This window comes from Bufo bufo, chromosome 7 (assembly GCF_905171765.1).
Source record: "Bufo bufo chromosome 7, aBufBuf1.1, whole genome shotgun sequence".
Classification (NCBI taxonomy): domain Eukaryota; kingdom Metazoa; phylum Chordata; class Amphibia; order Anura; family Bufonidae; genus Bufo; species Bufo bufo.
The window spans coordinates 28,329,489-28,353,985 of NC_053395.1; the positions used below are offsets into that span (position 1 = coordinate 28,329,489).

General features: G+C 44.9%; 1 protein-coding gene across 2 annotated transcripts in view; it reads right to left on the reverse strand.

Moving 5' to 3' along the window:
* Window positions 1-15,671, reverse strand: part of LOC121008971 (mitochondrial import inner membrane translocase subunit tim16-B-like) — a 136,674-nt gene extending 121,003 nt beyond the window's left edge. For both annotated transcript variants that reach the window (XM_040441820.1, XM_040441818.1), the window contains exons 1-4: window positions 15,468-15,671; window positions 7,265-7,361; window positions 6,086-6,160; window positions 1,954-2,024 (exon numbers count right to left, since the gene is read on the reverse strand). In XM_040441820.1, coding sequence (XP_040297754.1) covers window positions 1,954-2,024; window positions 6,086-6,160; window positions 7,265-7,361; window positions 15,468-15,527 — 303 coding nt within the window. In that variant the 5' untranslated portion in view covers window positions 15,528-15,671. The remainder of the gene's footprint in view (window positions 1-1,953; window positions 2,025-6,085; window positions 6,161-7,264; window positions 7,362-15,467) is intronic.
* Between the last annotated feature and the right edge of the window lie 8,826 nt (window positions 15,672-24,497).

The following is a 24,497-nucleotide window of genomic DNA, read 5'->3' on the forward strand; positions in this document are numbered from 1 at the left end:
CTGCTGACAGATGCCCTTTAAGCCTCTAGATGTAGGGAAAAAACCCGTCTACACTCACCAACAGCAAGCAAAGATCTTTAAACTCTAAAGAGTAAAAGGGGGATTTCCATCTCAGACAATGGGGGCATATCCGTCTGATAGGATGCACGTCCCACCTCTGAGACCTGCACCTATCTCTAAAACAAAGCTTAACACGAGGCCACCAAAGCGGTGGCCGGTGGGCGGGGTCCGGCCACAACCACCAAGCCTTTCTATTGGCCCGCCGAAAATAGCGCCTCACTCAGCTATTTTCGGAATCCCCGTACAAATTAATGGGCTTGCAAGGCCACCGCTCCAATTCATTTCTATGGGGGCAACGAAAATAGATGAGCCAGTGCTCAGCTATTTTTGGCGGCCCCATAGAAATGAATGTTCTCTGTTTATGAGATAGGTGTTGGACCCGCAACTATCAGACAATGGGGGCATTTCCTAGCGATATTCCCCCATTCTCAGCAATCGCCTGCTCACTAGCAGAGGAGACCGCTGCTATTACGTGCAGCGATCTCCTCCACAGCATGGCAGCACTGTTCTCTTCAACGATCTCAGGCAGGTAGCGAGAGCCGGGCAGATAGAGAACAGCAGTTGCAGCAATCAGTGCTGCCCTCCCTGGTTAGTTAAGGAGTGCGGGCAGAGAGGGAAAAACAGCAGCCACAGCGATGACACAGAAGTACAGAGTACACTTACTGCCTGCACTAATGGCTGCGGCACTGTTCAGAGACACGCTGGGCGGAAGCGATCAATGGTGACAGCATGACAGATAGGCAGGAAACTTATAATAGTTGTTCAGTAAAATATCTAATACACAGTACATATAAGGAGGCAGGGGCTGGGGCAGGGAGATCAGAGGCAGGCTGAGAAGAAAGAGAGACGCTATTGTGTCCACTATCCTTCAAGAGATGGGGACCCTGAACAGAGAACCCCCCTTTGTGATCTCAAAAAAAGAATTTCAACATAAGAAACTTCTTTAAATATATATTTATGCCCTACCTGTTTTTCGCCAATGTCAATTACCATGTGTGGGTTAAGGGGAAATCACTATTTGGCACAGATTTCAGACTTACATAAGGCTACTGTCGCCGGAACTGCCTGCCAGATTCGGCAATCTGCATGCAAACGGACATCATTTGTAGACCCGGATCCGGATCAGTCTCAAAAATGCATTGCAAGAACGGATCCGTCTGTCCGTTTGTCATATGGACAAACGGATCTGCTTCTATTTTTTTTTTTACATTTTTAAAGGTCTGCGCATGCGCAGACCGGAAAGACGGATCCGGCATTGCGGTATTTTTAATTTCAATGTAAATTAATGCCGGCATTCCGGCAAGTGTTCCGGAATTTTGGACGGAGATAAAACCGCAGCATGCTGCGGTATTATCCCCGTCCCGAAAAGTCAAAAAGACTGAACTGAAGACATCCTGATGCATCCTGAACAGATTGCTCTCCATTCAGAATGCATGGGGATAAAACTGATCAGTTATTTCCCGGTATAGAGCCCCTCAGTGCCAGAAAAGAAAAACGCTAGTGTGAAAGTACCCTAAGTACATAGTGTTTGACATAAAGAGTAGCATGTGGTCCATGACAGGTCTCATTAAAGGGATTGTCTGAGATTAGAATAAAAAAGTTTTCCTTTTTAATTTTTTCCGAAACAGCATCACTTTAGGGCCCGGGAGTCATCTATGGTATTGCAGCCTCACTCAATTGAACCCTTCCATTAAAATTGGAGAACCACTTGAAAATATCAAGAAAACCGCTACATGAAACCATGTCAGATGACAAGAAACAAATGTACGCAGACATCGTGGGCTTCTCGTCGGTGCAGATGAATTATAATGAATTGTATCATCTTCTAGAAGACCTGCCACTGCTCTAAAACCATACGCAGGGAGATCATGGTACTAGGAGGTTACCACTCACAGACTGGTCAGAAGATCCAGTGGCCAGGAGTTTGTCATCAAATGGTGAAAATGCAAAATCTGTCACCACGTCTGAGGGAGAGACAGAAAAAAAAAGTGAGATGCAGATGGTGGTCAAATGAGAAATCTAAAGTAAAATGATAAATGAAAAACCACACACAACCATGCGCTTAGAAGAGAAGTTATTCCCTATCCACGGGATAACTATTAGATCAGTGGGGCCCCTAGTGCTGGGGCCTCCACCGATCATGAGAACGGGGACCCCCATATCACTCTGGGTCACCCCAAAATGAATGGAGTGGCTGGTCGGGCATGTGTACTGCCACTCCATTCATTTCTACGAATGGTCCGGAAGTAGCCGAGATGAGAACAGTGCTCTGCTATTTCCAGAACTCCCATGGAGAGGAATGGTGTGGCAGTGCGCATGCCTAATCCCCGAGAGATACAGGGTTGACCTTCTCGTGTAGTTGGGGGTCCTACCGCTGATAATAGTTATCCCCCATCCTGTGGATAGAGAATAACTTCTCACAACTGGAAAAAACATTAATAACTTTGGGGCGTGTCTGCAAAAAAGTAGTTAAGACAGTATTAATAAGAATCTTCTGTACGCACTACTGTACGCATTTCTTTTGTTAATGGAGGGGGGCTCATTTACAATTGGCCCTGTTATCTTGTAGTTGGTTGGCGGTGGGGGTAGCTTAGCAGGGTATAGTTTGCTTGGAGTGCTCTATGGTCTCTGCTCAAATCCGCCAAGTTTTACTGACCCGCACCATCTAGTCTAGAGCGGGGAAAGACTGACAGGCTGTAGTCGGAGCACTCGCCCTGAAAAGAGGGAACCGCAGCCGAGGGACTACTAGATCAAGGTTCGCTCTTTTCAGGGCGAGTGCTCCGACTACAGCCTGTCAGTCTTTCCCCGCTCTAGACTAGATGGTGCGGGTCAGTAAAACTTGGCGGATTTGAGCAGAGACCATAGAGCACTCCAAGCAAACTATACCCTGCTAAGCTACCCCCACCGCCAACCAACTACAAGATAACAGGGCCAATTGTAAATGAGCCCCCCTCCATTAACAAAAGAAATGCGTACAGTAGTGCGTACAGAAGATTCTTATTAATACTGTCTCACTTATTTTAACAAGAGAAAAATAAAAGTTACGTATTATTTTTAATTAAGGTACACTTCGTTCAATATAAATTTAAATTGTCGAGACCACTGAGTAATTAGAGAGTTGGTCGGGTGCGATCACCTATCTCACATTGTGTCTTATGTCTGCAAAAAAGTTATAGCACACCTTCAAAATGGAATATGTTAAAGGCTATGAACACCTTTTGGGGAAGTTTAACTTTTTTTAATTATTACGTTCTACTTGGGCTACTTTCACACTAGCGTTTTTTTGCAGATCCGTCATGGATCTCCAAAAACGCTTCCGTTACAATAATACAACCGCCTGCATCCGTCATGAACAGATCCGGTTGTATTGTGTCTTCTACAGCCATGACGGATCCGTCATGAACACTATTGAAAGTCAATGGGGGACTGTTCCGTTTTCTATTGTGCCAGATTGTGTCATAGAAAACGGATCCCTCCCCATTGACTTACATTGTGTGTCAGGACGGATCTGTTTGGCTCAGTTTCGTCAAGCGGACAGCAAAACGCTGCGGGCGTTTTGTTGTCTGCCTCCAAAGCGGAATGGAGACGGAATGGAGGCAAACTGATGCATTCTGAGCGGATCCTTATCCATTCAGAATGCATTGGAATGCAAACTGATCCGTTTTGGGCCGCTTGTGAGAGCCCTGAACGGATCTCACAAACGGAAAGCCAAAACGTTAGTGTGAAAGTAGCCTTATTTTGGGCAAAAAACATCCGTTTTTTCAAACATTTTTACCAGTTCCTCCTCCACTGCTTTCAGTTTCCTGCAGACTGTTCCTTCTTCTAGGTGAATCTTCTCTGACAGCTCAGTCCGTAGCCCTTATCTTTACTTTCCTAACAGTTCATAAACACTCATTCACTAAGTGTTTATCACCTGTCAGGAAACTAGAGCTAAGGTCTACAGAATCCAGTGATGGATTCACTGAGATGGAGAAGCATCTGCAGAGAACAATTGGAAAAAGTTACTTTTAGCCCAAGATAAGTAGAATGTAATAATAAAAAAAACTGCTCCCAAAGGAGTCCACAGTCTTTAAAGGGGTTGTCCTATTAGAACAACGTATTCCCTATCCACGGTATAGGGGATAAATAACAATAATAATCATTATTTATATAGTTCCTCCAAATTCCGCAGCACTGTACATTAAGAGGGTGCATGTACAAGCCAAAATGGACATCGCAGGATTACAGGCTAATATACGATTGAAACACTAGGGGTGAGGGCCCGATCGGCAGGCTCTGACCACTGGGGCCCCCACCGATCAGGAGCCCACGCTCCCCTTAATCCAGCCGCTGATCCTGCGAACTTGTCGTAATGAGACAACCCCTTTAAGTCACAACTACATGGAAACATGCAAAAATAAGGCACCGTACTCGCCATCTAGTCCAAAAAAAAAGGGTCTACATTTAAACGCTCCCCCCGCTGTATCCATGGCAACAAGATGAACAGGAATGAATCACTGTGTGGGGTGCACCGAACATACCCGGTAGGGATTTTCACCATTCAGGTCACAAATAATGTGGATAAGAAATAATTCTTTAACCCCTTATTGATCATACATTTTTTTGATTTAGAATGGTGGTTTAACGGCCATAATTTTTTATTTGTTGGGCTACTACATGTCTGTTTATTAAAGAGGTTGTCCAGGCTTTTTCATATTGATGACCTATCCTCAGGATAGGCCATCAATATCAGATCGGCGGGGGTCCGACACCCGGCACCCACACCGATCAGCTGTACGGGGGATGGCGTGCGCAGTGTGCACGTGCCGCCTCCCTTCTCTCTTCCTGCCCGCTTCTGCAGTCCCAAAGACATACAGCACTGGACCCCCACAGTGTCGGACCCCCACAGATCTGAAATTGATGACCTATCCTGAGGATAGGTCATCAATATTAAAAAGCCCGGACAACCCCTTTAATACATTTTTGAGAGAAATGCAGTATTTCTGTTTTAGTTTTGGACAAAAAAATTAATATTTTTTTCAAATTATAGCTCTGTATTCTTTAAATGTGTAAAGTGACACCAAAATAAATTATTAAAATGGGTTCCCTAATTTGTATCGGTCGGTTTGATATACAGCATAATATATACCGGTATATACGTAGTATCGTGTGAATGGGGTGGCTATGGCATAGTGACTATTTTTTAACCCTTATTTGTATTTTATGCTAGAATTCTATTAATTTTTTTACATTTTCCAAAGTATTTTCCAAAGTATAAGAAAAAGAAAAAAATACTAAAATAAAAAAGCCCCATGTACTGCCAGAAAATAATTGAACAAAAAAAAAGTTACTTCTTTCGCAAACTGAAAAACGGAAGGAAAAATAAATGAACAGTGTTACATAATGCCATTTATTCTTTAATGTTCACTCAGATTTCTAGACATCGAAAACACACAATTTTCAATATAAAACCTACCACAGGGGTCAGACCGAAAATCACCTGGTGCCCCTGTCAATATGGACCATGAAGCTCTTATCTCCTTCACTCAGTGGGAGCTGTATAAATCTGTATGCAGTTAGCTCCCCCTAGTGGCAGCTGCAGACAGTCAATATCTTCTCATTTAAAGGGTCACTAAGTTTTCATAAAACTTTTGATATGTAATAGAGGTATATCAAAAGTTTAGATCGGTGGGGGTCTAAGTGCTGAGACTCCCACCAATCTCTAGAATGAGGGGAGAGAAGAGCTGGCATATAGATATGTGTGCTTCTCTCCCCTCGTTCTAAGGATTGGTGGGGGGGGGGGGTGTCTCACCACTCAGACCCCCATCGATCTAAACTTTTGATAAACGTCTATGACATATCAAAAGGTTTTTTTGAAAAGTTTGTGACCCTTTAACTCTATGGTGTCTAAGCAGGGGAGTTCTGACTGCTATAAAGACATATGATGCGGTTTGGCAGTGCCCCCCCCCCCCCCCCCTCATTATTCTTTGGGGCCATGTGATTGTCTAATTAAATTACATTTAGTTCATCTCTACCTACTACACACCCGAGTGACAATGCAGCCGGGAAAACGTCCTCTTCTCTCCTTGCCCCACTTCTAGGGAGGTAATCCCCAACACCCCTGAAAATAAATCACACATAGGGTTGGCATTAAATGGGTGCAAAAAGTTTGAGCAAAATGCCATTTACACACAAACTGTAATTTACACATCTGAATTAAAGGGGATGTCTAGGATTTAAATACTGATGACCTATCCTCAGGATAGGTCATTAAAGGGTTTCTGTCACCAGAATTAACCCTATTAAACTGGCTGACATTAGGGATGTTCTAATGTCAGCAGACCCGAACTCTCCAATTTTTTTGCTTATGGATGCGCCCATTGCTGCACAATTTTAACTTTGATGATATGCAAATTAGCCTCTAGGAGCAGGGGGGGGGGGAGGGTTGCTCCTGCTCCTAGAGGCTCCGTTCTCCCACCTCAAGTCACGCTCTGCCGTCCTTGATCGATAGGGCCAGCGTTCGTCTTCTCCTGCTGGCCCTGTGTGCTGGGTAAACAGCACTGCGCAGGCGAGAGATTTATCCAGCACACAGGGCCGGCAGGAGAAGACGAACACTGGCCCTATCGATCAAGGACGGCAGGGCGTGACTTGAGATGGGAGAACGGAGCCTCTAGAAGCAGGACCACCACCCCACCCCCTCCCCGCTCCTAGAGGCTAATTTGCATATCATCAAAGTTAAAATTGTGTAGTAAGGGGCGCATCCATAAGCATAAGAATAGGAGAGTTCGGATCTGCTAACATCCCTAATGTCAGCTAGTTTAATAGGGTTAATTCTGGTGACAGAAACCCCTTAATATCTGGTCTCACTTCTCGCAAGTAGTATTACAAGCACAGCGCCGTACACTGTGTAGGTGCTGTGCTGGGTACTGCAGCTCAGTTACATTCACTTTAATGGGACTGAGCTTCAGAAAGGTCATGTGACCGACGGACGTAACTTAAGAGGCCTCAGCCCTCACCCAATTGCCGCGGCCTCTTCAAACATCCCATCAGCAAGGGTGCCGGAGGTCGGACCCCCTACCCATGAGATACTGATGACCTATCCTGAGGATAGATCATCAATATTTAAATCCTGGACAACCCCTTTTAAGAAAAGAGGTCTAGATCAACATTCTCCTGATTCAGGAAACTTTAGAAAGATTTCCAATCTAATGCAGCAATACCGTACCTGGGCTGTCTGTGTTATACACGATGCGGCTACGTCCACATTTGATGTTGTCCCCACTGGAAGTAGTCGCGACACCTCCGATGTCAGCAATCCAACCCTAGAAAGAGAAAGGCAAGATATAAGGTTCCTATAGAGGACGGGTATTATTGGAGGCGCTTCCCTGTCCAAGTATGGCAGCTATCAGCTCTCTCTCCCCTTCTCCCCATGCATATGCATGCTTGGATCGACCGAGCATGCATGTCTTGTCAGTCGGCTGCCAGACACCTCTAATAACAGCTCACTGTATTTCCCCAAGAACAAAAAGACTGGGCATTTTGAAATCCAACATGCCTAACCATTCTCTCCCCCATCGGGAGCTCCTGTGTGCATCTTGCCAAAATCAGTGGGCTTGTGTATGGCCGTCTTTAGTCACTATATAGTTTAGGGGTCAGCAACCTCTGACACTCTAAGCTGTTGTTAAACTACAACTCCCAGCATGCTCCATTCACTTCCATGGGAGCTTGGAGAACGACTTGAGCAAGTATGCATGCTGGGAACTGTAGTTTCCAAACAGCTGACGTGACCCCTGATATAGGACATGCCCAGATATAATGATTTGCCCCTGGGGTCTCCACAGAGCGGGCAGCAGGGTGACACGAAATGCTGATGGACTGCTGCTCCAAAGCTAAAAAATACTTCCATGTGGATTTCTAGGTTACGGCGGTGGTTTAGTAAATGAAAACCAGCCCCATCGGCGTCAGCAGCCTCCGCGCCTGGCGAAACTTTCCATGGATGGAACACGTTCACGTATGTTCCCTGCTGGCTCACAAAGTAAGAGCACTGAGCGAGCGCACAGGACACGGAGGCAACGGAGACCATCGTGCGACAAGAGGCATTACTGAGGTGGCCAAAAACATTGGACCAATGTTGACCAAACATAATGATCTTAGACGAACTTCACGGGTACGGGGGCGATCCGACGGGCAGGGACTGCTGAGGTCGGGGAAAGGCATGCTGGATTTCAACATGGCCAATCCTCTTATTTTCCAGAATGATAAGTGAACAGTAAAGGTGTCCGGCAGCAGGTTGCTCCCCTCTTCCTCCAGAGAACACAGCATACTCGGCCTATCCCAGCATACATGTATACAGGGGGCGGTAGGATTGGAAAAAGTAACTGTTAGCCAAAGGAGTGTTTGGCCTTTAAACCTGTGTACATGGAGCCTATATGGCAGCACACAGAGTCCCTATAGCTCCGTAATATGTAGTTGTAGGTACTGTGTGTGCCGCTATATAGTAAGTCTTTATGTTTGTGTGCATGGAGCCTATATGGCAGCACACAAAGCCCCTATAGCCCCGTACTATGTAGTTGTAGGTACTGTGTGTGCTGACATATAGTAAGCCTTTAAACCTGTGTACATGGAGCCTATATGGCAGCAAACAGAGCCCCTATAGCTCCGTACTATGTAGTTGTAGGTACTGTGTGTGCTGACATATAGTAAGCCTTTAAACCTGTGTACATGGAGCCTATATGGCAGCACACAGAGTCCCTATAGCTCCGTAATATGTAGTTGTAGGTACTGTGTATGCCGCTATATAGTAAGTCTTTATGTCTGTGTACATGGAGCCTATATGGCAGCACACAGAGTCCCTATAGGTCCGTAATATGTAGTTGTAGGTACTGTGTATGCCGCTATATAGTAAGCCTTTAAACCCGTGTACATGGAACCTATATGGCAGCACAGAGAGTCCCTCTAGCTCCGTAATATGTAGTTGTAGGTACTGTGTGTGCTGACATATAGTAAGCCTTTAAACCTGTGTACATGGAGCCTATATGGCAGCAAACAGAGCCCCTATAGCTCCGTACTATGTAGTTGTAGGTACTGTGTGTGCTGACATATAGTAAGCCTTTAAACCTGTGTACATGGAGCCTATATGGCAGCACACAGAGTCCCTATAGCTCCGTAATATGTAGTTGTAGGTACTGTGTATGCCGCTATATAGTAAGTCTTTATGTCTGTGTACATGGAGCCTATATGGCAGCACACAGAGTCCCTATAGGTCCGTAATATGTAGTTGTAGGTACTGTGTATGCCGCTATATAGTAAGCCTTTAAACCCGTGTACATGGAACCTATATGGCAGCACAGAGAGTCCCTCTAGCTCCGTAATATGTAGTTGTAGGTACTGTGTGTGCTGACATATAGTAAGCCTTTAAACCTGTGTACATGGAGTCTATATGGCAGCACACAGAGTCCCTATTGCTCCGTACTATGTAGTTGTAGGTACTGTGTGTGCCGCTATATGGTAAGTCTTTATGTTTGTGTGCATGGAGCCTATATGGCAGCACACAAAGCCCCTATAGCCCCGTACTATGTAGTTGTAGGTACTGTGTGCTGACATATAGTAAGCCTTTAAACCTGTGTACATGGAGTCTATATGGCAGAACACAGAGTCCCTATAGCTCCGTGCTATGTAGTTGTAGGTACTGTGTGTGCCGACATATAGTAAGCCTTTAAACCTGTGTAGATGGGGCCTATATGGCAGCACAGAGAGCCCCTATAGCCCCGTACTATGTAGTTGTAGGTACTGTGTGTGCCGCTATATGGTAAGTCTTCATGTCTGTGTACATGGAGCGTATATATGGCAGCACAGAGAGTCCCTACACCATCATACTATGTAGTCGTAGGTACTGTGTGTGTGTCGCCATATGGTAAGCCTTAATGCCTGTCTACATGAAGCCTATATGGCAACACCCTATAGCTCCTTGCTATGCAGTTGTGGGTACTATGTGTCCCGCCATATGGTAAGCAATGCTTCTAGCAAAAAATACTATAGCACCACAGAGGGTCTGATGGAATATGGCATGAAATTAGAGGCACATAGGGGTACAGTATGGCCCCATAGACTTCGACACGTGCCATATTACACCTACGTAATCTCTGGCTATCTGGGCAGTGCGATGATACACTACTATGCTGTATACGCATGCCATCGGTTCTGCCCGGGCACTAGTAGAAGGTGATCTGCAGCACAGGAAACGCAGGAGGAAATGAGATTCTTATGACATGCCGGTAGAAAGAAGACACCGGAAATGTCAAGATCTGCAGCTCCCCCAGTACTACTGAGCTGCCAGCGATGACAGAAGGTCTTCACATCTAGCAGCTTAGTGTGGGGGCGGACTCCGTGCCAAGCTCCTGGCTACACACAATACCGCTCCAGAGACTGGCAGCCACATATTTTTAGAGCTTCGTTGTCCTCATTTTTCCTTTCCATGATTAGACGGCATTTTATTAAACTTCTTTTTTTTTTATATAACGGTAGCAAAAACAGCTGAAAGGGATGAAACAGAGGAAGTGATGGGTTATTAGAATTACGCAATAGCCCTGGAGATACAGAAAACCTAGAGACGGCGAAGTATGAAAGAAAGCATGCGGCCGAGCTGCTGCAAACGGCCCGGCCGCACGTATGGCCGCCGGAGAAATACATTCTGCTGATCGGCGGAGAGTCCAGGTCACTTACCGACATCAATGTGTCCCGTTCATGTTGCGGATATTGAACCCGTCCGGTGTCTGCTGCGGTTTTTTGATGTGAATGCTGCAAACCCGTTCAAATTATCCCCACTGAATGGAGCTAAATCTTTCTAGTAGGGATCGACCGATATTCATTCTTTAGAGCCGATACCGATAATCTGTGAACTTTCAGGCCGATAGCCAATAGTTTATACAGATATTTTATATCTCATAATATATATTATATTAGTTGGTAGTCACTGAGGTGGTGGAAATTAGCATTTAGCACTAGTATATTATAAATGTAAATTATAAATTAATAAAGCCCTTAGTTGGTAATCAATTTATAATTTACATTTATAATATACTAGTGCCAAATGCCAATTTCCACACCTTCCCCCCTCACTGACTTTATTAACCCCTATCAGACCTTTATTAACCCCTATCAGACTCCAGATCAGACCTTTATTAACCCCTATCAGACTCCAGATCAGCCCTTTATTAACCCCTATCAGACTCCAGATCAGACCTTTATTAACCCCTATCAGACTCCAGATCAGACCTTTATTAACCCCTATCCGACCTTTATTAACCCCTATCCGACCTCAGATCAGACCTTTATTAACCCTTATCAGACCTTTATTAACCCTTATCAGACTCCAGATCAGACCTTTATTAACCCCTATCAGACCTCAGATCAGACCTTTATTAACCCCTATCAGACCTTTATTAACCCCTATCAGACCTCAGATCAGACTTTAACCCCTATCAGACCTCAGATCAGACCTTTATTAACCCCTATCAGACCTCAGATGAATAAAATAAAAAACTCCTCACCTCTCCTGCGCCGCGGCGCCTCTTCATTTTCCGGGTCCGGCGTCTCACTCCCCTGTGTGCAGCGTGCAGCGTCAGGTCATAGTGCGCGCACTACATGCTGGCGCTGTACGTGGTCAGGACAGTGCCGAAAGGGCCCGATCAAAGAAGACCAGAGAGGGTGGGTATTGGAAGCGCTTGCTGCGCTTCTTCCCCGCTCCCGTCACCCGATGCATACTAGTGCGCGCTTCCATAATGGAAGCGCTCACTAGTATTCGCTTTATACGCATTATCGGTATATCGGCAAGGTTAGATGCCGATAACGTACAAAATCCTGGATATATCGGCCGATAATATCGGTACTTTCGATAATCGGTCGATCCCTACTTTCTAGACACCACTCCAAGAGCGGACATGTCTTTTCTTGGTGCGTTGCAGCCGCATGAAGTGTAGAACGGCTTCTCATTGAGAGAAATAAGAGGTAGATTCTGCGGGTGGCAGCTTTTTGTCGAAACCAGCAAAAAACTCAGTGTAAACGCGGCCTCATAGGGTACGGCCAGACATGGCTGCTGCGAGTAGCGTATTATACAATCTGCAGCAATTACACTACATTCACACTAGAGGTAAGCGGCTCCGGCAGAGGAAAAGCCTGGTGGAGTTCTCGGGATCAATCCTAGCCAAATACGATCATTCACCACTGGAGCCCATTGACTAGGCTGGACAAAAGCTGTTGTGTTCAGCAATTTTTTTTTTGTCCAGCTGAATCCTGGCATTTAGGGCTCATGCACACGACCAAATGTATTTTGCGGTCCAAAAAAAACAGATCCGCAAAAAATACGGATGACATCCGTGTGCGTTCCATATTTTGTAGAACGGAGCAGCTGGCCCCTAATAGAACAGTCCTACCCTTGTCCGTTATGCGGACAATAATACGACATGTTCTATTTTTGTGCGGAACGGAAATACGGAAACAGAATGCACACGGAGTAACTTCATTATTTTTATTTTTTTCCGCGGACCCATTGAAATTAATGGTTCCGCATATGGTCCACACAAAAAAAAACGGAACGGACACGGAAAGAAAATACGTTCGTGTGCATGAGCAGCTGAGACCCTATAAACTATAATGGGATCCGGCGGGGAAGCGCCACCACTTGGCTACGCCGGATTGCTTTTAACACTAGTGTGAAACTAGCCTTAGGCCCCTTTCCCACGAGCGACTATTCCGCGCGGGTGCAATGCGAACGCTGGCCCCATAGAAGTGAATGGGGCTGCGTGAAAATCGTATCGCATCCGCAAGCAAGTGCGGATGCGATGCGTTTTTCACGGATGGTTGCTAGGAGATGTTGTTTGTAAACCTTCAGTTTTTTTATCACGCGCGTGAAAATCGCATTGCACCCGCGCAATAAAAACAGAACTGAACGCAATCGCAGACAAAACCGAATGACTTTGTTTGCAAAATTGCGCATTTTTAACTGACCGCATTCGCAACGCATCCGGACCTAATCCGCGTGCGCTCGTCTGCAAGGGGCCGTACAGTGGCAATCTCATAAACCTCATCTATACTCCGCGGGAAAAGATATAGCAGCATAAACTGACTTGCGCTGCAGCCAATCATTTTATGCAAAGGTGGAACACACTGGAAGACCCGCTGGGACTCTTGCAGCAACACCGCCGCCGCAAACCCCCGCCCACTGCAGTCGCATTTTTGCAGGGGCAGATTTTAGCCACATCCGCTGAGGAGAATCTACAGCAGGCCAAGAGACGGAATTTCTACTGCGGATTTGACACTGATTTTGCAGCGGCTTGACTGCACTGCATGATAAAAGGGTAAAATCAGTGGCGCAGTATAAGGCCTCATTCACACGACCGTTGTTTGGGTCCGCAACCGAGGCGCATTCACTTCAATGGGTCAGCAAAAGATGCGGACAGCGCACTGTGTGCTATCCACATCCGTTGCTCCGTTCCGTTTTGCGGACAAGAATAGGCATTTCTATTATGGGCGCACATTCCATAAATTGCAGAGCGCACGCGGGCGGCATCCGTGTTTTGCAGATCTGCAATTTGTGGACCGAAAAACACAGCGCGGTCGTGTGCATGTAGCCTAAAAGAACACACGGAGGAATTAAGCTCCAAACCCGCAGGTCTCTTCATGCTGTTTTTTTTTTTTTTTTTTTTTTTTGTAGTGTGAGGATGAGATTTTTTTTTGTTACATCTCATCCACTTCGCTGCTACTGTAAACGCTGCGGATTTTCACCAAGTTTTTCCACTGTGGAGAATCCACAGTGTTAGGGCTCGTTCACACGACCATCGCCCCGCAATTTGTGGTCCACAGCACGGGCACCGGCCGTGGGGCTGCCGCATGCAGATCGCGACCCCATTCACTTGAATGCGGTCCGCGATCCGTCTATTCCGCAAAAAGATAGAGCAAGTTCTATCTTTTTGCGGTGCGGGTTCTGTTCCGCACCGCATCTCCGGATTTGCGGACCCATTCAAGTGAATGGGTCCGCATCCGTGATGCGGAATGCACACGGCCGGTGCCCTGTATATTGCGGACCCACCGTATGCGGACTGCAATACGGCAACGGTCGCGTGAACAAGCCCTTAGGCTTTCCATTTACGTTCCGTTTTTTGCGTTCCGTATAAGGAACCATTCATTTCAATGGATCCGCAAAAAAAACGTAAGGTACTCCGTATGACTTCCGTTTCCATATTTCCGTTCAAAGATAGAACATGTCCTAAGGATAGGACTGTTCTATCAGGGACTAGCTGTTACGTTCCGCAAAAAACGGAATGCACACGGACGTCATCCGTATTTTTTGCTGATCCGTTTTTTGCGGACTGCAGAATACTGAAAGAGCCATACGGTCGTATGCATGAGGCTAAGGCTAGGTCTACACGATGACATTTGTCCCTCGACAATTTTTATAATGATAGTCTATGGTGTCACACTGCGACATGCGACATACTGCGACTGTGACACGACAGTCACAAAAAATCCATTTGAAATTGATTTTTCTGCGACTGTTGCGTCGCAGTATGTTGCATTTCGCAGTGCGACACTATAGACTATCATTATAAAAAATGTTGCGCAACACATGTCGTCGTGTAGACCTAGCCTTAGCCTCATGCATACGACCGTATTTTCATTCCGTGTCCGTTCCGGGTTTTTTTGCGGACCATAGACGGAACCATTCATTTCAATGGGTCCGCAAAAAAACGTAAGGGACTCCGTGTGCATTCCGTTTCCGTATGTCCATATTTACGTTCCACAAAAAAATTACGTTCCGCATTACGGACAAGGATAGGACTGTTCTATTAGGGGCCGGCTGTTCTGTTCCGCAAAATACGGAAGGCACACGGATTTTATGCATAATTTTTTTGCTGATCCATTTTTTTGCGGACGGCAAAGTACATACGGTCGTTATGTTAGACGTTCCATACTGCCACAGGAATGCAAAGCGTGATCTACGGACGAGCACGCCCCCAATGATCAATACTCAAGGTCTGAACAGGTTCCTGGTCGTGCACAAGCGCTGAGATCAGCGCCGCGCCTGTCCAAAGGCTAGGTCTGGATAATTGAGAGTGCACAGCCGAAAGAGCGCCCCCGGGCAGGTCTTGCAGGTACATGTAACATGGCGGTGTAATTAGTGACCTCACCCCATGCACACCCTCTTACTGAAGCACAGGTTAACCCTGCGTGTACCCCTTGCAATAACCACAACACGCGTACTCCTGATACAGATACTCCCCCGTGCATTAACCCTTTTCAGTCAATGAACTCTGTCAGTGCAATTTTTGGGCTCTGGAAAAACTCCCAACGAGCGCTGCATGCTGGGAGTTGTAGTTCCATAAAGGCTGACCAGCCACAGGTTGCAGGTCCCTGTCATCTTCACGTCTTACCTCCTTCTTGGGGATCTTGGGGATGCAGTTCTTGTATTTGGAGGTCTTGAAGCGGTTCATGATGGAGCCGAGAGGAAGCCTGCCTTCTAGTGACTGTCACAGCCTGGACTGTCTCTCAGTCCCTGATTTTTCAATCAGATGAGCTCTCTGTGTCTCTCTCTCTTCCTTTCGCACTCTCTCCACTCCCTGGAGTCCCTCCCAGCCCCTGAGACAGCGTCCAGCGACCCGATCTGCAATCTATTGCTCCTGTCTGCTCCCGTCTGACAGCTCATCTGTCATCCTCTGGGGATGTCTGCCCATGTTGCTGTATGGTATCGGTTTCTGTACGTTTTTTTGTTTTTTAATTAAACGTATGCGTATTTTACTGTAAATAGGCCCTCTATCTAAATAAAATTTGTTGAGACACAGAAAGTGGTCGGGGGGTGGTAATGGTGGAATGATATGTAGTGAGAGTTTTGTTTACATCTGAAATGAAGGTGTCTTTAGCGAATGAGGAAGGTGATGGAAAGGCGAAGGCGATAGCGGAGACGCGTGAGGGACAGACATGGCGCCTAACACATCTTATATTGTGAATTTGCACCTTAACCTGGAGGTTTGAGGATTCGCGCTCTCTTGGACCAGGTTCCCGATGCTTGTCTGTGAGACGATATGCGTTTCCACCGATGTGTTTGTCCACAACAGAATTTGGTGGTGACACTGAGGTCATTTGTACCTTAGGCCTCTTTCACATGAGCGTGTCCGGATAAGGTCCAGATGCGAGTAGGTACGCAATTGCAGTTGTTCAGTTTTTATCGCGTTACGCATTGCACCCGCGCGGAATACCTTTCTTCCTTCATGGGAGCAGTAAAAAGGAAGAAAAGCTGAAAACGGATCCATCACATGACCAACACCAACGGCGGCCCACTACAGTGAGATCCAAAGGGTTGACATCATCATGGTGTGCGTCATTTTACCGGCCAAAAAAGCGTAGCATGCTGTACTATTTTGTCCCGCATTTCTCGCGGAATCTGCCTTGGGGCCCCCCTAACAGAGCCTCCAACACCCATGTGAATGAAGCATCTGTCAGCAGTTTTGTACCTATGACACTGACTGATCTGTTATACGTGCACTTGGCAGCTGAAGACATCTGTGTTGGTCCCATGTTCATATGTGCCTGCATTGCTGAGAAAAATTATGTTTTATTATTTGCAAATGAGCCTCTAGGCTCTTTCTACATCTGCCGAGCCCCCTCCACTTTGATTGACAGGACTAGGCAGTGTAAACATCTTCCCACCTGGTCCTGTCAATCAAAGTGCAGAGGGTGCGGCAGTTGCAGAGAGAGCAGAGCCTCTAGGTGTAATGACAACGCCCCCGTCGCTCCTAGAGGCTCATTTGCATATAATAAAACATCATTTTTCTCAGCAATGCAGACACATATGAACATGGGACCAACACAGATGCCTTCAGATGCCAAGCGCACATGTAACAGGGAAGCCAGTGTCATAGGTACAAATCTGCTGACAGATGAACTTTAAAAAAGTTTTCCAGTTATAAGCAAGTGTCTGTCGAAACAGATTCATACTTACCTGCTACGTGGCACTCCGATCCTCCACTGTTTCTATCTTCCGGTCCCCGCACTGTATACATCTGGCGGTGCGTGAGTATGGTCACCGCCACTAATGACTGGCTTTAGTGGTGACATGCTGCTTGTGGTCACATCACCGCTGAAGCCAGTCATTACCTTTAAAGGGGTTCTCCGAGACGAGGTACTTCTTTATATATGGCCAGGCAGGGTGAAAGGGTTAAAAAATAAAAAATACTCGCCTGTCATCAGTGCTCTGGTTGCAGAGCTGAACGCCCTTCTCCTCCACTTCCACTCCCCACTAAACCAGAACTGTGATGTGCCATCTACACGCATGGCACTGCTGCCAGCCAACCAAAGTACTCAGAGGTGGCAGCAGTCACACATCGTCTACACACTCATCACCGCTGGCTGCCAATTAAAGGCTTCCAGTGACAGCGGTCACACGCTGTCTACGTGCCTGTCTCCACCTCTGGCCAGTCAGTGGCCTCAGCGGTGACATGTGCAGGATCAGTGCCACCGCAGAAGCCATTGGCCGTCAGCAGTGACATATGAGTAGAAAGCATGTCACACTTCTGAATCAGCAGGTACTGGAACTGGGGCACTAGTGACAGGTTAGTTTTTTAACCCCTGCACAGCCATGTGAAAAGGGCTTGCTGGTTCTCGGAGAGCCCATTTAAAGCAATTTTCCCACAGGATAGGGGATGAGTATGTGATTTGTGAGGGTTCTTCTGCTGGGACCCGTCCCGATCATGAGAACAGGGGTCCTGTTTCCCCCAGTGAAAGGAGCAGCACGTGGAGCATGCACACTACCTCTTCATTAAGTCAGAAATTGCCAACTGTACAGTATATTTACTGATTCACGTTTTGTCCAGATTACCCATCAGCACCCGCAGGGACTAACGGGCAGAGAGGGACCTCTTCACTCTGTCAAGCATTGCATGGGTTGAAACTGCTGGGCTCCTTCCGTTGAAGAGGATGTGCCCTTTCTGCTGCAGTTCTCTCCCTGTCACAGTTCAGGGGACATGTCCTTTCTTCTGCCGCTACGTCCCTATCGCAGCTCAGGCGGAGTGTCCTTTCTGCTGCAGCTTTCTCTGTAACTGTCACAGCTAGATATGGCTGGTGGCAGTTGAAGGAGGAAACTGAGCATGTGTGACCACCTGAGACGGCGGAGAAGTAAGCAAAGGAGCAAACAGCAGGTGGCGCTATACAAATACATTTTATTGAATAGCTCAGTGGCTATACTATGCAATTTCATGTAATGAATAAAGTATTCAGATCCAGGGGATGGTTTGAAAAAGGTAGAATATTTTGGGCAACCCCTTTAGCATTCATTCAGGATTATGTTCCACTTGTAAACATATCCAGCAATCAGCCAATAAACGAGCATGCATCGATCACATCTTTTATGTGGGCAGGGGCGGACTGGCCATAGGCACTACAGGGCTCCCCAAGTCCCCCTCAGTACCGCTGGACAGGTACATACTACTGGGGGGACTATAGGGGCCATTATTAGGTGAAGCCCCGGCAGCATGCTGATGGTAAGGCTGGCTTAGTGCTGTGGGCCACATCTCGCCTCCTCAGGCCCCTGCTCCATATCCACATTAGAGACAATTCGAGGAGGACAGAACGTGGCAGCTATTGATGGCCACCACAGAGGGAGAAGCTTCTGGGGAGTATTCTGTGCTGCCCTGCGGTATTACAGACCCTGACAACTTGTATTGGACCCATCTACTTGTGTTTCTTGCTTTCTGTCAGTCTGAACCCACGTTCAAAATTGGGGCGACTTTTATTTTTATTCCAGGGCTACTTTAAGTTGCCAGTCCGAACCTGTATGTGGGCATCAAAGTGACAGTTTGTTGGTAGCACCTCTACTCATACAAATAGGGGATGTGCTGCTGAGAATATGTAAACTGTACTGGGATGAATGATCATACTAGTGATCATTCACCCCATACATTACAGTGATTGCTACTTAACAAGGACTCGATTGTTGACCATCGCTCATGTAGAAGGACCTGTAGTATAAGGACCTGTAGTATAAACCCTTTAATAAGGCTTTGGGCGTCTAAATTCTCTCCTCTTTATATAAGATGACAGGCATCAATTATTTACTTTGCAGAATAAGGCCTCTTGCACACGAACGTATTTTCTTTCCGTGTCCGTTCCGTTTTTTTGGAGACCGTATGCGGAACCGTTCATTTCAATGAGTCCGCCCCAAAAAATGGAAGATACTCCGTGTGCATTCCGTTTCCGTATTTCCATATATCCGTTCCGCTAAAATATAGAACTTGTCCTATTATTGTCCGCATAACGGACAAGGATAGTACTGTTCTATTAGGCGCCAGCTGTTCCGTTCCACAAAAAATACATACGGTCGTGTGCAAGAGGCCTAAACCTGTATCTTGTGAGCAAACATTGATGGTGTCAGTGTCGGCTAACGGCAACTACGGTTATGGCCACTTGGTGGCACTGTTCCTCCATGAATGTCATTTAGGGCAGCTGGGGAGATTTTTCTGTAATCTAAGGCCTCGTTCACACACGTAGGTTGAAATAAGTAAGGACATGGAACTGACAGGCGGCTTTCTTCAACATAACCACGTCAGTGCTTAGTAGTGCATATCGCCCACATGGATCAGTGGTAATACATGGCTTCCACAGTTAGAGCGCGCTATTCAGGATAATCATGGAAGCTCCCTAGCTATGACGTCTATAGGCCATAATTATGAATAAAGAGGAGGATCTAGTGGATGCAATGTGGGTCCACATTGCAATTTCTATACGCTCCACCCATGATGGTTCTCCCATAGTGAACCTATTCATCGCCGAAAGCCCAGATCGGATGCAACACAGCAAGGTCCGGATGACAAAGCCCCCGCCCTGCTGGTAATACATAATGGTAAAAGTCCAGCTCACCTGCATCTGCAGTTTGAAAGGTGCACGGAAGGGATGAGACCCCGATTTAACAAACTTGAAGTAAAAGAAAATCCAGCACCTCGTATCTTTGCTTGACGGTGTTTATTCCACAATCCAAAATGTAAGCGGTAACGGAACCTTCAAAGTACAAGCCCCAATGCGGTCTACATGTTTCGAACCAGATGGTTCTTAATCATGACCTGCTGGTAATACGTCTGAATACCAAAAATTGGTCTTTGAATGTATACAGCGACAGGCACATTCACTTCATCGAGGCAAACGGATTTTAAATGATTCACCTTCCGCCTCCACTTGACCTGCTTTCCGTTCCTTTCCAAATTTTTCACCGGACAGACCAGTGGGATCTAGTGCGAAGCAAAAAAGCTGCAAAGTAATAGAAAGCAGGACAAATGGAGTCCAAAGGTGGCTCAGATTTGTCATATATCTTCTATATGAAAAAGAATCTTCATATAAAAGAGAGGATAAAAAAATATAAAAATATATTATCCTTCAGGCGGACATAAAAAACGCCTCTAAGTTATTTTTATCGGGTATCTTAATTTGATTTGGGCAAGCAGTGAAACAAAGAAACAATTGTATGCAAAAATATATAATAGTTTATTATAAAAACAAAGAATATAAAAACAATACAACTGCAAAACAAATGATGAAGTTACAACGTAACATCCAAAATGTACCACACGGTGGTGTTCACACACCCCTATCTGATCAGCACAGTATGATTTATTGATTCATGACAACCAGTGTCATACTTTTAACAAACGGACTCATATACCAAGAGAAACTTAGGATCTTCTGTTATCAAACAGGTTATAACAATAAAACACGGATTTACAGGAAAATAACTGTTATCCCTTGACTCTGTTTTCCTATGACCAATCAAAAATATATGATATTAATATGATAAAACATTCAGCTCGGCAATCAGACTAAGGAAAATAACTTCCCAGGGATTTAGTCCTCTTTTCAAATAATGTCAGATCTTCCATTAACAATATGCATCTTTGCTAAGAGAATAATCAGCATTATGGAGGCACCTAACACTATATATTCCCACAATATGGGAACTCTTGACTATATACCGAGAGAAATATCTTATTAATATCACGAGTAGTAAACAAAATATACGTTACCGGGTCAAAGGTAGACAGAGTTCAGATGGGACCAGTTCTGAGGAACTTTCCTAGTAATCCAAAAAGAATAATCCAAGTTTCTTCTGGTAAAGTTTTTCTTTTTGATTGAATGAATGGATGGATATATGGATCTTTTCCTCTAGCTCTTTTTTTTTTCTCTTGCTAACTTTTCATGCTACCCCGCACACGAGTAATTATTCCCCCCCTTATCTAAGAATCATCCCCTTTAGATTATGGATTCCCAATCAGGTAGGGTGGGTGTATTTGCATGCTAATAACCTCATGACGTTATCTCAACTCCTAATATGGTATAGGACAAATAATGAAATAATATAATGTTGCCCATCTGCCTCCAGATGGCACTGCGGTACTGTAGGTGAACATCCCAACTTTTACGCATTAAAATTAAATATCTAATAATGTGAACTTTGTTGACCTATCTTACCATAAATCACTGAGGAAGGTCTTTTCCTTACACTTTTAATTACCTAGATCCTGGACTTGTTGGAGTTGACTGTCTTCTCCTATCTTTTTGAAATATAGGTTGACTTGGTGAAAGTTTTATATAGCGGCTTTGATGCTTGGCATTGGAACTTGTACATTTCATTTATCTACATCCATGAATAACTATTATTTTGAAATGGCATTTACTTCTCCCAGAAACCCAATTAACATAAACTTACTGGTTTCTGTATCTTCTACAATACCTTCTAAATGGTAAATACATGGTATAACATATATATAAATCGATACATTGCTACACATAGATAACATATTATATGAATTATTGATTAACATATGTTGTAAACTAAATATACCATGCAAAGATATATATAATATCATTATGAATATATAAATTGAATCTCATACAGCAGGTGTGTGATACAGACATGAGTCCTTATCAAGTAACCTTGTTCCCTCCAGACAGACATGTTTTAGGGAGTTGGCTTACTCCTTAACAGATGGTCTCATATCTTTAGCACTAACTTTTAAATACAATGTCCATTTATGTTCCCAATTATTGCAGCGTTCGGGTGTCTGCCTGGCCGTGCGGAGGCAAACGGATCCGTCCAGACTTACAATGTAAGTCAATGGGGACGGATCCGTTTGAAGTTGACACAATATGGCTCAATTTTCAAACGGATCCGTCTCCCATTGACTTTCAATGTAAAGTCAAAACGGATCCGTTTGCATCATGAACAAAAAAAAAAAAAAAAAAAAAAAATGTTTTTTTTTTTTGTTCATGGTAATGCAAACGGATCCGTTCTGAACGGATCTAAGCGTTTGCATTATAGTTGCGGATCCGTCTGTGCAGATACCAGACGGATCCGCACCTAACGCAGGTGTGAAAGTAGCCTAAGACGAGGTTTTTTTCTACTTAATTTCCTGTTCTTTAGGAAATCGTTAATGTATATAATTATTTTCTGCAACAGGTGTGGAAGATGGTCAGACTGTGAGAATGCCAGTGGGCAAGAAGGAAATCTTCATTACATTTAGGGTTGGTACAGTTCTCCATCCTGTTGTATTCAGTTGATATCAACATCTTGCTGCTTTAAAAAGATTGTCCGAAATAATAAAAAAAATCTCTGAAAAGCCCCGAAATGGTCTAAAATAAAATGTTATATTTACCCCCTGTGTGCCGCCAGACCAGTCGTCCTGCCTCTACTCCTTTACAGAATGCAGCGGTCACAGTAGCACCGCAGCCTTCTCTCTGCTCACCAAGCACAGCGGCTGTGCTTGTTATTGCGGCTCTGCGCCATTCACTTCAATGGGCCTGAGCTGCGCCTAGGCCATGTGACCGTTAAACCTGATGTCAGTGGTCTAGGCCAGGGATGGGAAAACTGTGGCTCTCCAGCTGTTGTAAAACTACAAATACCATCATGCCCTGCTGTAGGCTGATAGCTGTAGGCATACTGGGAGTTGTAGTTTTACAACAGCTGGAGAGCCGCAGTTTGCCAATCCCTGGTCCAGGCAAAGCTACTAGAAGGTGCGGCGCTACTGTGAGAGCCACTGCCTTCTCAAACAGCTGATCGGATGGGGTCCCGGGTGTCAGACCCCCATGATGAGATATTAATGATCAGTAAAAAAAAACTCGGACAATCCTGTTTTAATAAGTTCAAAATGTTGTGACATATTGGATGTAATTCTGAATTCTGAGCAGCAGAGGGCAGTGTGTGACACCTAGTAGCACGGCCTTGCGTCAGATAGATCTGGTGTATTCTCACTTTGCTTTGAGTAGTGAAAATTTATAAAGCATTAAAGTCCACTATATACAGTGTTAAATACAATATCTTTATTTTGTGCTATTTAGTTAGGGAATATTAATAATGTGTAATAATATGTGATACAGGTGCAGAAGAGTCCTATATTCAGACGCGACGGTGCCGATATCCATTCAGATCTTCAAGTTTCTATTGCTCAAGCTATCCTGGGTGGTACTGCCCGGGCACAAGGACTGTATGAACCCATTAATGTGGCGGTGAGTAGTTTAAAGGGGTTAACCGAGACTAAAAAAAAAGGCGCCCCCTCCCCATATGTCGGACCCCTCACACTGAATATACTTACCTGGATCCCTGCTACAGTGCGCCGCTTCTAGTCCTCGTACCGCTGCTCCTGCTTCTCCATGTGCATGGATAAACATCCTGTGTCAACGGGGGAGCAGCCAATGGCAGACGGGGTTGGGGACGAGCCTCCCTAGGAAGGTCTTTTCCTTACACTTTTAATTACCTAGATCCTGGACTTGTTGGAGTTGACTGTCTTCTCCTATCTTTTTGAAATATAGGTTGACTTGGTGAAAGTTTTATATAGCGGCTTTGATGCTTGGCATTGGAACTTGTACATTTCATTTATCTACATCCATGAATAACTATTATTTTGAAATGGCATTTACTTCTCCCAGAAACCCAATTAACATAAACTTACTGGTTTCTGTATCTTCTACAATACCTTCTAAATGGTAAATACATGGTATAACATATATATAAATCGATACATTGCTACACATAGATAACATATTATATGAATTATTGATTAACATATGTTGTAAACTAAATATACCATGCAAAGATATATATAATATCATTATGAATATATAAATTGAATCTCATACAGCAGGTGTGTGATACAGACATGAGTCCTTATCAAGTAACCTTGTTCCCTCCAGACAGACATGTTTTAGGGAGTTGGCTTACTCCTTAACAGATGGTCTCATATCTTTAGCACTAACTTTTAAATACAATGTCCATTTATGTTCCCAATTATTATCTTTTTTATATAGACTGAACTTGCCATGAACTCATCTTGGCTTCCTCAGCCACATAATATAACTTTGGTTCAGGCTGATCTTATTCTTAAAGGCAATGAGATGAGCATTCATTTTGATTATAATGTCATTAGATA